At 40.6% G+C, this 15,745-nt stretch overlaps 1 protein-coding gene across 1 annotated transcript in view; it reads left to right on the top strand.

The window, feature by feature from the left end:
* adamts7 (a disintegrin-like and metallopeptidase (reprolysin type) with thrombospondin type 1 motif, 7) overlaps window positions 1–15,745 on the top strand; it is a 141,218-nt gene that overhangs the window by 4,193 nt on the left and 121,280 nt on the right. The window contains exon 2 of the mRNA XM_084742036.1: window positions 7,255–7,622. Within this exon, the coding sequence (XP_084598162.1) occupies window positions 7,255–7,622 (368 nt within the window). The remainder of the gene's footprint in view (window positions 1–7,254; window positions 7,623–15,745) is intronic.

The following is a 15,745-nucleotide window of genomic DNA, read 5'->3' as shown; positions in this document are numbered from 1 at the left end:
TTTAATAGGAACCTGATCAGTGCTGCTCATTCTCCTGAGGACCTCCTGGCAGCCGCTTAAAGACCCCTGGTGGTCCCAAACCCCACATCGAGCACCACCTTCTAATCCTGCCTTATAATACAATTACATGCACTCACAGTATCTTATTTTTGCAAGGCTGATGGTTTCTGGATGAATATAAACCATTTAAAATTAAATTTCACACTCATACTTTTTATTTTCCCAGGGCAAACAATACCTTCTAGCTCTGCAGTAAAGGTCAAGTCCCTTGTCTTGTGTGTATTTTCTTAATTAAGTTGCTACGTGGAATTATTATAGAAAGTTGAAGGAGAAAATTCCTCGTGTATTCAGAAACACCTTCTGTGAAAAGAATCATCATGTGGAACTAGAAGAGGTCACTCAGTTGAGTGCAGATCTCCACCAGGCAACCCAAAAATAATATTTGCTGGAATCCTATTAGGCATTTGTGTGAATTTTTGTCATTATTAGGGCGTGAAATCTCGAGTTGTGGTCAGAAAGTGTTTTGTGAAGCGGGGTTGGGCGACTGGACAAATATGTAGCTTTTCAACAGTGAGTCCATCCTCGGCTGTTTTTTCTGGCCAATTTTGGAGGCGATATTTGTCATTTTATTTTGTTACTGTAATGGTCTGCAGAGTGATCGCTGCTGCTCCGCATCATGCTCTCATCCAGTGACGCAGTTCACACCCACTCGGCTGGATCATGAGTGAGCTGAGCTGGGTGAGGAGTGAGAGGAAAACAGCCTGCAGAGTCAAACTGTTTGGACTCTTTTCACTCAGTGAATTAAGGATGTAATTTAACCAAACCAGAGCTGGTGGTGGCTGCAAGAGTGAACAGACTGATAAAGGTGGTTTAGGTGAGTTTTACATGTTTATATGCAGAGTTTGAATCGTGTGTATTTTTTACGAGGAGTTAACGAGCCAATTGGACTCATTTTGGTTCGGTAAAAGAGACAAACTTGAATTCAGAAGATGATCGGTTGTTTTTCTCTGTTTAAAAGGGAAAACAGCAGGTGTGAGAATATTAAATATCTTGACACTTGTGAGCTTATTTTGTTTATTGGATGTAGTGAACATATGCAGCATATGTAACATAGTGAATTTGCTGCTTGCGCACGTGTCCCAGCTGAGGCTTGAGAAGACAGGAAGTAGTGGGAGGGGGAACGAAGATCTTGCCCATCGCCATTGGATGGGCTTATGATGATTGGTTGGAAAATTTTGACACGTCACAGTGATCACAGTCACCTTTGACCATCAAAATTTCATCAGTTCATCCTTGAGTCCAAGTGGACATTTGTACCAAAGCTGAAGAAATTCCCTCCAAGCATTCCTGAGATATCATGTTTACAAGAGCGGGGTGGATGTGAGGTCACAGTGAACCTGACCTTTGACCTCTGACTACCAAAATCTACTTAGTTTGTCCAAGTGGTCATTTGTGCCATGTTTGAAACTCCCTCAAGGCATTTTTGAGATATTATGTTCACAAGAATGGGATGACCCCAAAAAATAATACCTCTGGCCACGACTGTTGGTGACGTGAAGACAAAGAAAAGTTTTTTCACAGTTTTCCACAAAGTTTGAATCTCAGAGTTCCTAAAAAAATAGGCTGATTGGTTGGTAGTTTGTGAGATTAGGTGCAGACGAGCCAGAGGTTCCCTCCAGGCTTAAACCGTGCAGAGATAACTAGAAACCAGGCCTACATGTTATGAGAAAAACCTGTGATGTGCGATAACATTGTTCAGTATTGCAAAGACGATATGAATTCTGAAGCGTCCACGTTGGCCTGGAAGGTGTCGCAACTGTTTTACACGTCCACTTCAATTCACCATGGAGAGGTGCTTTTCTTTTTCACCACAAGTCAGCCTCTTCACTCTTCCTCAGCCATCATGCTAGCTAACATTACAGTCGCCACCTAATAAAAGTTTGTTATAGTCCATTCCTGCCATATTCTGACAATAAATTCCTGTAAATCTGACACACTGGACCTTCAAGAGAAACGAGCAGAATGCAAACAATGATTTCACACGGCGAGGTGCCGAGGTAAGACAGGGTCACACTCCCTTCAGCACTGCGTGAGATGATTTGCACAAATATTTTCAAAAATACATCAGAGCAGTGAGATCTGAGGAAGATGTGTTTGGCAAACCGCTGGGATGTCTCATTGAATGAAGAGCCAGGAAAACACGTTTTATAGATTTTGCCTTCTGTAAGGTCACTTAACATGCATTCAGTTTTATTTGTGAAGCCTTCAGTGTGTCAGCTGAGGACAGTCAGATGGAATTTCACCTTTAGATGAAAAACAAACTAAATAGAAGGCAATAAGTCAGCGGTCATGAGTTTGAATCAGTTCAGCTGCACAGTTCAATCTAAAGTTGGAAGCAGTTTTATTCATTTTAAAAAGCAGGGCTGCCGTCGGCTCGTCAGTATAACCATCTGTCATTGTTTGTATTTTGATGAAGATGCGGATCCAGATGGAAATGAAAGCTTTCTAAATATTTACAAGATAAATAAATAACATGTATAGAGTTCTGCAGCCATGATAAGTGATTTCATCATCATGACAATATGAAAATGTGCTTTAAACACGTTGCAGAACGCTGCCTGAAACACAGCGAACGAGAGCGTCATGCATTCTTAAAAGGATAGTTTTGATTATTTGGGTGGAGTTGTAGGAGTTTTGGAGTTTGGAGAAGCACCAGGAGTACTGGTGTAGGAAGCTAAGCAATGTACTGCTTTGGACTGGTTCTAAACATATTTTAGCCACCTAAAAAAACGGCCCACCAAAAGAAATAAATATTAGTTTAAGTGTAAACTATAATATTTTCACCCTTTAACTTGCCATTAGACAGCCTTTTCCAACAGGAAACTACTGTTACATAAGCCAGATATCACTCTCTCCAAAGAAACCAGAGTCCTCACAGAACATGGGAGCTCCTGGTTTACCGCTGCCTCGATCTGTTAGTTTGTTTGTTATTGTGCAACTTTGGTGAATCCAAACTAAACTTTTAAACCACCACAGTCACACAGTAACAAACAAACTAACCAGTCGTGGCTGTGTTAGTCCAGGAACTCCTGTGTTTTGTGAGGTAAAATGACTCATTTTGAGTTTTGTTTCTTTGAAGAGAGAGATATATATTTTGCTTAAAGGGATAGTTCACGCAAAAATGAAACTTCTGTCATAATCTAGTCACCCTCATGCAGCTTGAATGTCGGGTTTAGTTTTTTAGTCCACAAAACACTGCTGGAGTTTGACAGAAAAACAGTTTAAAAGAATGGTGACCACTTCTCAAACTTAAAAAAAACAACCCAAAAAACATCAAATGAAAGGTTGAATTGTGAAACTTAATTGATTCTCATTGATGGCTGCTGACATGTTGCCTTTTATTTAGTTTGTTTTTCATCTAAAGGTGATTGTTCTCGGCTGACGTGCTGTCAGCTTCAGGAATAAATGTGAATACATGTTAAGTGACCTTACACAAGGTAAAAACCGTGAAACCTGTTTTTCTGGCTCTTAATTCAATGAGACATTCCAAGCAGCTGTTTACCCAGCACATCTTCCTCAGATCTTACCGCTCTGATGTATTCGTGAAAATATTTGTGCAGATAACCTCATACAGTCCTGAACGGAGAGTGACCTCATCTTACCTTGTGAGAAAGCTGTATGAAATCATTATATGCATTCTTGCTTATTTCTCTTGAAGGACCAGTCCAAGACTTACAGGGATCTTTTCGCAGAACATGGCAGGCATGAAATGTAATGTTCTCAAGTATGTATTCATCAGTCTATATTCACCTGAATATAAGAATCTTTGTAGAATGAGACTTTTATATCTACAGAGGGTGCAGGACCTTGTCCACTGAGGCTGCCATGTTGCACCACCATGTTTCTACTGTAGCACCACCAAACGCCAAACACCGGCTCTGGAAACAGCCTCTTGCATTTTTCGCGGCCACTGTAGTTTGTCCTACACGCTTTTAACAGGAAGGAGAGAAGAGGCGTTCGCAGTCTGGAAACCCGCCACTAGATGCTGTTAAATTCTGCACACCGGTCCTTGAAGTGACCTCACAAAAAGTGGAAAGTTTCGAATGTGTGAGTTTTCCTGGCTCCTCATTCAATGACACATTCCAAGCAGCTGTTTGCCAAACACATCTTCCTCAGATCTTAGTGCTCCGATGTATTCTGAGAAGAATTTGTGCAGATAACCTTCCACAGTGCTGAATGGAGAGTGACCTCGTCTTACCTTGTCTGAAAGCTGCGTGAAATCATTGTTTGCATCCGGCTAGTCTCTCCTGAATGAGAGTAATCTGTCTGTGGTATTATGAAGGTTTAGGAGCAGCTCTTTGACAGATTCGTGCAAAGGCAACGTGTCTGGAAATTATGATGCAACAAGTGTCTTATTATCACATCAGTGTGACATAAAATGACAGAAAATGGTGAAAAATCACTTTTCCCCAAAGCCAAAGGTGACGTCCTCACATGTCTTCGTTTGTCCACAACTCAATGTATTCACTTTGCTCTCAGAGAGGACTAAAGAAACTAGAAATTATTCACATGTGAGGAGCTGAAAACAAGGAATTTGGACATTATTTCCTTAAAAAATGATTAATTGATTAATCAATTATCCAAATAAACTAACTGATGAATTGATTAATTGTTGCAGCTCTTGTGAAGACCGCTTATGTTTCAGTTTCTCACTGGAAGTTGTTCTGTGGAATCACACATGTATAGCGTGAACTTGCATTTCCCATAAATGACACTTTCTCTCTTGGATAACTTTTTTTAAAGAGGCATTTCATTCACTTGATAAGATAATTGGTTTGAAACTACCCAAGTAACCACTGCAGGCCTCCTTTGGGCCGTCCCAGAAGCAGTGATGAGCTGGGAAAAGATGCACGTACTTCTTGCAGCAGTGAAAAAAGCAATAACACTGAGCTAAAAAAAAAAAACCCTCCAACCTATGACACCTGGTAGCCGGTGGTCAAAGGAATTTACACAATGGAAAATAACTTTCATGCTGAGACTGAAAGATAAAATGCACAATTCACAGGCCGATGGTCACCTTGGCTTGAAGTGATGGGGGAGGCATGAAGCTCCGTACGCCTGAGTGACTTTTGCATTTCGTCAGTTAAATGTATTTTCTTAGTGATGTGTTGGGTAATTTCGGCCACTAATGTCAGTGTTATGGTTTTTATATTATTTTTGATGTGTGTTTGACTTGTTTTTTGTTTGTTGGGCCTGTTTGTTCTGTTGTTTTTTTTATTATTTCTATCGGGTAGCTAATGGTTTTATAAACCTGTTGTGTCTGGACGGTGATGAGGGGGCAGAGGGAGAGAAGTGGTTGAGGGTAGAGATGAGGACGTGCATATGAAAGGGTTCGAGTTTGAAGATACTGTATGAGTGGATGAAAGTAGAAGAGGAGGTATCAAACTAGTCTGACTCACCGGATGTACTCTGTGAGTATGAGCCTGCCATTAGATGCTAGTCTCAGGCGTCATCATATCATCCATTATCCCCAGGAAATAATAAAATCCTGAGAGATAGTAACCTATATGCGGAAAATAGCAAGTTATTATCTGAGTCATAATGGTGCGAACGTTAGCAGCTGTTACTTTTTCTTTTGTGTGGATTTAGACACTTTTTTGCCAGGGCTCGCCTCCCCTCATGCAAATGTTTCACCAAAACAAGTCCCCCTTGATGCTGTTTTTGCAGATGATAGTGTTTGATTTAGAGAAATCATAGCAGAATGATCCTGTCTGGAGCCAGACCTTTCTTTAGTGCTGAGCAGTGTGGAGGTTGGTCTGGCTCTCTGAGACTACAAACAAACTGAGAGGAGAGGGACATGAAAGTAAAGGGAATCTACACAGATTACATTTTTTACATTTTTTCTGTTTGATAAAATTTAAAAGAAATGCTGTAATAACTAGAATCTGTTTGTTTAACTTTACCCAATAAACTTAAAGTTGGGGAAAAAAGTACAGAAAATTACATGATCATATTATTACATATTTATGTGACTGATTGCAGCAATAGAGAAAGTCTGTTAGGCGTTAAATAAGTTCTCTTTTTACTCAACTTTTTGCTTCCAGACTGCTTCCCCCTTTTATCTGTCATTCCCTTCATTGGAAACAAAGTTCTTCACAGTGAAGCCGGCAGCTTTCAGTCATGCTTGTTGCTGCTATATGTACAGTAGTCGTGAAGTAAATACATCAACATGTTCTGGGGACTAAACATGGTCCAAAATAGCATTGAAACAATGAAACAAAAAGCAATGAAACAAAAAGTCATATATGAATGTAATTGTTCATACACAGTAGAGACTCCATGGCTCCAAGATTTTACTTCAGAGATTTTAGCCATTTGATTTTTCCTATTTCAAAATAAAACTCTGTTCATGGTCGTTTATGAACGGTTAAGACACTTAAAACCCTAGTTTCATGGCAGTTTTTTGCCACTTAATTTTCAAGAAGCAGCGCAGGCGTTTTTGGCACAAATTCATCTAATTCTGAGGTGCATAGAGAAGAGAAGACGGTCTCAAGAGGTCAGAACTCCAGCAACACTTGTGGGATGTACAACGACTTTATTATTGGACTATTTAATTTTCAAGCCATATCTCAAACGTTTTCCTGTATGTGTGAGTGTAGTAAAAGTGCATACTTAACATAAAAATTGATTATGTTATGTTATGTTATGTTATGGTGAATGAAGTGGAATTGAATATATAGATATGCAATGTTGAGCAAGACTTTATCTCCCCCGAACAATAAACTGCAGACGTACAGTTATCAGTAATTGACCAGATTGAGGTGGTATGTATAGCACTGAGAGGCAGACTGCGGGTAATTCTCTTCTTGAGGCGCAGTTTCTTTACCCTTGTGCACAGAAGGGGGATATTTTCTCACACTCCTGCTGCTGATTCCGCTATTTCAGATAACAGGAAATGAAGGAGTATTATTTCTATCAGAGGAATGAATTTCACCAGTTTTATCAAACCTGCTCCACATGAGAATGAAGTAAAAGGAGGATAAGAATCCAGTATGAAGCAGTGTTCCTCACACATTCTGTACACTGCAGCTGTATTCAGAATGACAGATGAGGCATCCATACGGGTTTGTTTAGAGTTTCCCCAGTTTTGTTTACAGCTTTACAGCCACTTAATTATTTAATTACCCTCCTCTTTCCCATGATTTACTCACCCATCTCCCTTTACATCTTCTCTTCCCACCACAACTCTGACAGAGAGATCTCTGCAGGATCTGCCTCAGTATGAAGTGGTTCACCCGACTCGAGTGGATGCCAGAGGTCACTTCCTGTCCAACTTCCTGTCTCACCATGCTCGCCGCGTGCAGCGCCGGGAAGCCTCAGGGGGGCCAGCCGACTTGGATCGAGTCTTCTACCAGTTGTGGCACGGCGGCCACAGTTTGCACTTTAACCTCACCCTCAACCCGCACCTGCTGGCTCCGGGCTTCCTGACGGAGAGGAGGCACGGTGGCCTGGATGGGGCCCAGATCCATCCGCCTGGATCCTCCCAGTGCCATTTCTTAGGTGAAGTGTGGGATGAGGCCACTGTTAAAGGGAATGCAGCCATAAGCACCTGTGATGGACTGGTGAGTCACTTTGCTGTTTCAATGTGGACTCTATTTTCTCATGTTTTTGTGTCCAATTTTTGAAACTGGTCCAGTTTTGAGCGAGGATGCTGCAGCTATCAGCTGTGAAACGGGATGCAATGTAATCTCTATAGACAAGTTTGGCACCTGGTGAAACCTCAATCAAGTCTCTTCACTCCACAATTACTAACTCTTGATTTGGTCAAAATAAGCTCTAAATTCACTGAGTTAGATGTGAAAATATCAAAGGTTCCTCCCTTGATATTTTCACAAGCGGGTGGCCGGACATCAGAGAGGCAGTGGGCAGAAATGGAGTGATAAAGAGGGATAAAACAGCAGTTTCCATTTGATTAAAAACAATGTTATTCCTTGGGAAAAGGTCCATCTTTGTAGGGACCCTTTTGATAATATTGTGCGTCACTGCTGCCGAACAAACACTGGACACACTTAGACAGTTTGCAGTTGCCTACAATGATCACATTATCGCTCCTTTTCACAGCTGATGGCTGCAGCACTCAGCACTCAATGCTGGGACAATTTCAAAAGTTGTCATCCCCAGTAGTCACTCAGACACACAAACATGGGGAAATAAATCTGAGGTTTAAAAATAATGGCATTACTCTCTAAATGCAGAGGTGTCAGCTGCAGTAAGGGGCTGTATTCAGAGTTGAGTGTGTGTGTAAAATATAAAGTTAATATCTAAACTGTGAAAGTGGATGTTCAGTTTAATACAACTTAACTGTCATTTCAAGAGCTACACACCCTGGATGGGTTTTCCACGGTGTGTCTGAAGCTATCCTCCATTCAGATTTGGAATTTAAGTGTTTTTCTCCTGCCAGAAGATGGACACAGTTTGACTTTTTGTCGATACCACAGATTTTCTCCTTTAAGCATCATGTTTGCAAACAGTGGTACATGTACTGTATATATACAGACTTGCAAAACCATCTCTGGGCCTTGCAGTAAATGTTTATTACACATCCATTTTTCTATGAAACTGACTTTTAAGCGACTCTTCGGTGCCTTTGAACGATCGCAGCAGGAATCCATCTCTAGGCCACGATCTGATCTGCTGAGTCATATTCAAAGACTGTTCGTCCAAAGCGCAGCCAGCCATCCGTGTTCCGCTCTGCCTCTGTGATCGCACATTTGCACTCATAAGATTTCATAGACCGCGAAAGGATATGTGAGGGATCATCAGTGCATTCAGAGATTTTGAATTGACAACAGACCATTTTTAATCGTTGACTCAGCATTATCGCAGTGCTGCAGTGGTGTCTGTCTAATGACTGCTGAAATATTTTCATGTAGCACAAACACACACACACACACACACACACACACACACACACACACACACACACACACACACACACACACTCGCCACCTCTTTTCTTTTTCTGAAAAAGGTCGGAGGTACATTTGGACTTGAAATCAAACAATACACTAACTGTTTACAGATTAAAGTATACTGAAATATAGAAATACATACAAAACACTTAGATTTACATAACAAAATCAGGTAACAAATAAAACCTAACCCAACTGCAATAACTTAAAACCAAATGACAGTCGCAGCACTAATAACAGCAGCTGGAATTCTTGGTATTCTGTAAACTCCAGCTTCAAACCTCAACTTTAATTCTTTTGCAGAAGTATGATCATATTTGCTAACCTGAGGAAAGCCTGCTGTCATCATCTTCCCATCATAGATATAAATGTCAAGGCTTTATGACACAGTATATGTATCGTTTTATATCTATATGCTCGAGACGCCCACACCGCCGGCTGATGTGCTCGGCATGTGGTCACACAAGCAGCTGCACATGGTGCATCACTCTGCTAAAAGTGTCTTACGTGCATCGCATGTGCACGTGCATTGAAACTCTATTGGTCAAATCAGATTGATTGAACAGCCATCCAGCCAGTCGTCATCATTTGGCTGACCCACCAGGTGTGTGCATGCGCTCAGAAACAGCACTTCTCTCATTTGCTGGCTGTGATGAAAGATCAGGGAATAAAAACAAATCAGAGGGATGAAATGGCTATTTGACTAGCGAGTAATGAAGAATTGTCTTTTTTAACTTTGTCTTTTTATGTGGTGCGTCAGTTAAAGCTGTTGTCATGAAAGTTTAGTTTGGTTGGGACTGCGAACCTTTGATTTATATGGTCTCATAAGTGATATTTTCTGACCCATTGTTAGAAATTATTTGGTTTGTAGTGTGAAATAAGAAAAAAAAGTTGCATATGGTGGGGAAGTAAATGTAGAAATACACGGCATTCATACTGATTTGACATGCTGTGAGATGGGGGCTTTAGGCTCACATTCCACCCCTAAAGCCCTCCACAGTTTTTACTTGGCTGCTTCACCACTGAGGACAAACATGACTCCTGAAAAAAAAAAAATGATTCAAGAAAAGCCTGACAGGGACGTCTCTGTGTCCAAAACACCGAGCTGCCATGTGTCCGGCCGTTTTGAAATGTGACAGCAGGAAAAGCACAGGTGTAAATAACAGAATTAATGAAGGCTGAATTCCATGTTGGCTGCTTCCGTTTCAGGGTCCTGGTGTCGTGCGTGCTGACTCACTGTCACTCTGTTCGAGGCTGGTTGGACTCTCTTTTCCTGCTATAACATGTCAAAATGTCTGCTGTGAATAGGTCCAGTGGTTGGGGAGCATTGTTGCATGTCATCCTCTCTCTCCCCTAACATTTCCTGTCTTGACTTTACACATCTAACACAGGTGAAATTTAAAAAGGAAAAATGTGGCCGACCACGTCAGAGGTGTGGACAAGGTGGATGCATTTTCTCAGAAACTGAGTTGAGCAACTCATCCAGCATAAATCTGAATATAGAGACATTTCTTTGCATGTATTTTGAATTTATAATTTTAGTGGCCACCTTGTTAAGTCTGTAACAAAAGGGCCCTATTCATGTAGATAAGGTCTTGATCATACTTTTTATAATTATTATTATTTACAGAAACCCAATAATTCATACCATGAGCAAGTACTTGGTGTCAGTGGCAAGGAAAAAAGGGAAAGTGCAGATTGAAGTGGGGTTGGATTAGGTACTTATACAGCACATCCTCAGTTTGGACGCACAGCAGGAGAACCAACACAGAACCTAAGCAGTGTACCGCTGCAGACAGAGTCAGCTGCAGAACATATTTAGCCACTCAAATAAGTTTAAATTAATGCTGTGTTTAAAATATTTGCTAAAAATTACTACTTTATGTCACCATCAGACAACTTTTTCAAACATGAAACTGACATTTTATAAGCCAAGTATCGCTCTCTCTAAATCAACCAGACTCCTTTGGTAAAATCAATAATTTAACCTCGCAGAACCTTTGCCTAATGAAATTTGCCATACCCATCCCTACAACCACACGCACTCTCAGGATCACAGGTTTCAGAATACATTGATGTAAAAGAAGAAGGAGAAAAAGGCGGGGGGCTCGCTGCTGTAATAGGAAACTCCACTTTTCCACCACCTCACTCTTTATCAAAGAGTTCCTGCAGAGAGTCATGAAAGTCCAAGAAGGGCCCCCATATCTTATTGAAGGTTTGAGGGGACCCTTTGAGAGTGCGCTTTATTTTTTTCAAGTTTAAGAAGTACATAGTGTCTTTGATCCAACGAGAGGACTGAGGACATTCAAATGTCTCGCAAAGAGTGTAGTGAAGGTTGTGATCACAAAGGCTTTTTGTGGCAAAATGGCAGGTGATTCCTTTAATGTTAAACTAAATATGGCACACATCAAGCTAGGTTTCAAACATGTCACTAAAAGCTTTAAAAAATGCTAAACAAGAAAGTGTAGAGGTCGCATTACCCACATTGCAACTCAACCACTCACATATCTGTCTGAGATATGTGATGTTTGTCATAATCAATGTAGCCTTGAGCTGCTAGCCTCAAGCAGACATTAGGAGCAGGCTGCAGAGGTTTGCTTCGTTCTAACTCTGCATCCTTAGATTGTTTTTCATTTTGTAGTTTTCAGCCCCACGACACCGCGGTTTATCAGATTTCACAAAAGGCTTTATCAAACTTTTTTCATATGTGCAGTAGTACTCCCCAAGACCTGTCGCCAATCTTAACAACGTCCAATTTACCACATGAATAAAATGCATTATCAGAACATCAATCTGTGCAGAACATTTGTGTGTTTTCATGCTGAGTGTGCTTGACCACATTCACCTGAAAAGCCTGTGGGAATTTTATCGACTTGCACCCGCACCACTTACAGTAAACAAACATCACCGTGAGCAAGTAAGAAAAGAAAGGTGCCATTTTAGTCTCTTATAATTCCTCAAGGGTGAATTCTGCTCTGCTACAGTTTTCTCCACAGCAGTAAACAGGACTCTGATGTTATTAACTCAGTGACTTTGAGTTGCACCTCAGGAAGTTCCCTGGTGAAATTGAAAAAGCGTAGTGTCATATATATACAACCTGAATTGTTAGAGGTGTGAGTTTAGTGAGATGCTGGAAATAGTGCTTCGAGATTTTGTTTGATGGTGTGTCAAGCCATCAATACCTGTTAATGCAGGAGGGTAAATTTAATTAACAATCATCATTTGATAATTAAATAGACTTTTATGGAAGCATATGTTCATATGTTTAGCTTTTTTAAGAAATAAGGTGGTGTGTAAATGTAGGTGTGTAAGTGTAGCTCATAGTAGAGCAGAAATATAAGCTGTCAGTGTTGCAGTAAATGTACAGTACAGACGAAGAAAAGTTTTGTCTGTTATTTCCGAACTACTTTAACGGTGAAGGAGGTTAGCCCAGAAGTAAGCTGAGCGGAAAAGGCTAATGTTAAGCTAATGCTAGCGTTGTACTTTACAACATCTGCTTTGGTGTGATTGTATCCCTTACAGGAGCTTTATAATGCAGTCTTGATCTGCAGTGTATTTGGAGACGTAGTACAAAAAAATCCATTATGATGAATCTAACACCCAGTGTCTTCTGTAGTTGTTCTTAGCATGTTGTTAGCTGCCCACTGATCACTAGGTATATTAATAGATCCATGCACTGATCTCAGCATGAGATTGACCCTTCAAAATAAAATTTGTGGTTGTGATGGTAATGAGCTCAACCCTGCGACAGGAAATGTGGTAACATTACAGCCCTGTGAGCAATATGTCCTCAAAGCAAACTGATCATACTAGGATCACGCTCATATAAGTTTCTGTTAGGGCTGGGAAATTAATCGAATTTAATTTTCAATCATGATCTTGGCTTCCAATGATCATTAAAACAAGATAATTGGAAGAAAAAAAGATTGTTTTGCTGCCTGCTGTGGTGACGTGTTCCATTCTGTTCAGCTCATGTTGACTGAATTTGAAACAACTTGTAGAGGATGACAGAAAGGCAGCCTTTGGTTGAGCAAAAAGGTCAAATTAAGCCGGCTGTTGAGTTACATGTTTGCTGCTGTTTGTGTGAAATTACAAACTTATTCCACATATTTAACAGCTGTTTAAAACAGAGAGATGGAGATGAGCTGACACTTTTTTGCAGTGCTGACGCAGAGCTGCATGCACTTAGCAGACACACACGTACACACACACGCGCACACACACACACACACAGGAGAAGAGAAATCTCCCACAGACAGTCTCACAGGGTGATCCTCTAACAGAGGCAGTGACAGCACATTTCTACAGAAACATATAAAAAGAGTAATAAATCCATGAGGTTATCAGCTCTGTGTGTGATTATAAACAAGCAGAAACACCCGCTGACCGGTGTGCTGTTGTCATTCAGCAACGCTGGCTCGCTGTGTAAAAGGACAGCTCAGTTCATTTATATTGAAAGTTCAAAGTCATTATGTTAAAAAGGTTCAGAGATGTTCTCAAATCAATTAATAATTGCAGTTAACTGTAATTTCAATATTAATCACACCAATTGTGATTATGATTTTTGCCATAATCAAGCAGCCCTATTTTCTGCACATCATTACATGTGCCAGGGAAACACCACCCATCCCACCACCGCGTTTGACACTATCACAGGATTCATGCTGTTTGCGGCCCGTCCTTATCGTGTTCTCTCTCATAAGAGGCTTGTCAGCACAGGACAGTGGCAATTGTTTTCACACTCTCCATCTCTTTTATTTTTGGTGATCTGCTGCTCACTGCACTGTCATGTTTTTCATCTTAGCTGACAGCAGTGGAACTAGTTGGCACAGTCTCCCGCTGTTATGTCCCCTCTACTTTGAGGTTGCGCAGTATGTGAGCAGAGATCCTCTTCTGCTCGCCGCTTTTGTAACAGACTTATGTTCCTCACGTAAGCTCACATGTGTCTGGCCTTGGACTGTAAACTTTCCACAAAGCATTTCTACAAACACCTGTACCAGTGACCACATGTTTCTGCTCGCTGCACCTTTCTCTGTTAAATATAAATGCTGCGTTGTGTAAAAAATACTCAAAATGATACCGAGAGGCTGAAATCATCACATCTTGCACCACTTTATACTCAGTTGATAGACAGTTGGAGTGTTACCAGCTCTAATGTTGTGCCCAATAGTAACCGAACAGCTTGACCCTGTCTGTATTCTGTCTGTATATATTAAGGTGCGGCTGCATGATTCACTGCAGTAGCTGGCTGTTGGACAGAGCAAGTATGCTGAAATGTGCCCTGTGGAGTTTTCTTGTAAACAAACAAAAGCTGCATTTGCATTCAGTGTTGCTCACCACAGCTCGTCGTGTGCATCCCCAAGGTCAATAACACAATACATTTCCTTCAACATAAAATCTTTACAAAGCAGATTTATGTACACTTACTTTCAGTACAGGTACATCCGTGCACACGAGCCAAACAGAATAAAAAAAAAGAGCTCCACAGTGCTAAAGGAGGTCAAAAACTTTTAAATGAAATGGCCTGTTAGCGTACACATTTCAAAACACAAGCACGGATCCGCATTCTGTTTTATTCTGATCCAATTTTAGAGATCAAAAGTAATTTGACACACAAAAATAAGCTTGAAAGAAAAGGCATTTTATTTAATAATTAATTGTTAATCCTTTGCAGATTTCACTTTCTGAAGTGCAAAACCCCCCCACACACACACATCAGCAGACACATGGTATCCACATTGGTGGGGCTCTGCCAGGCCTGTACAGCAGCCAGCTTCAAGTCTTTTTGCCTTTAGTCTGGTCTCCGGCAAGTGAAACACGAGATCAGCTGGACTGAGTTCAGATGACTGAAGTGGCCGGTTACGACCATTCTCCTGATCTTCGACAGTTTGGCAAGTCCTTCACTTAGCAGCTCACTTAGTAAAGATGTTCCTCAAACTTTGTGTCAGTCCAAGTGAAATTAAATTGCAGGTTCTATTTCAGTTACAACATACAGATATGTTTTGAAGAAAAATAATAAACCATTTTTTTGCATTGGTTCCCCTATCTTTGCACTAATTCCTCAGCGGAGTGTTAGTTCTCTGATGACACTGATGGAAAGTTTCACTTTAAATAATGAGAATTTAGTAGGAAATCTGATCTGGGTCGATTGATTAATGTAAAAACATGAGCACATTCTCACTGTAGCTTGTTGAGCGAGCCACCAAACATTCACCAAGTAGAAGCACACTCCTAATTAGAAGTATCACAGTTTAAATTCTATTCTCATTCAAAATGAGCAGAATTAAAAATGGATTGAAATCAGTCAGGCAGGATCTGCAGTTCTCCCAGTATTCTTTTCTCTTCATCCTCACCGTCTTGCACGCATCTGCCATCTGTCTGAAGGAAACAAAAAGAAAAACACTGTGCAGATGATGAAGTTGGAGATGTTTCCAGTTCTTTGACTGTTGTAGTGTTTCTGCATGTCATCTGTGGAAAGAACTGTTTCACAAATTGCATAATTGTACCAAATAACTCTGTGGTAATATTGCAAGACAAATATGACGTTTATATCACACTTGATACCATGTGGCTCATCTTTTAAAAGAAGAATTTGAAAATGTAAATGCAAGTTGTCGGGGCATTAAAAATAATGATCTTCTAATCTTTACTAATTAAAAATCAACATGGCATGTCAAAAATTGAATGGAACCCCGACTTTAAAACCAAAAGTCAAATTGGATCGTGTCTAATGTCAGTTTGTAAGCTAGATAGCTTATTAGCTGGTCAGCTGC

This window comes from Lutjanus erythropterus, chromosome 1 (genome assembly GCF_056507025.1).
Source record: "Lutjanus erythropterus isolate fLutEry1 chromosome 1, fLutEry1.hap2, whole genome shotgun sequence".
Lineage (NCBI taxonomy): Eukaryota > Metazoa > Chordata > Actinopteri > Lutjaniformes > Lutjanidae > Lutjanus > Lutjanus erythropterus.
Note: the sequence above shows the minus strand (reverse complement) of the source record. Positions and strands in the feature narration are given on the sequence as shown.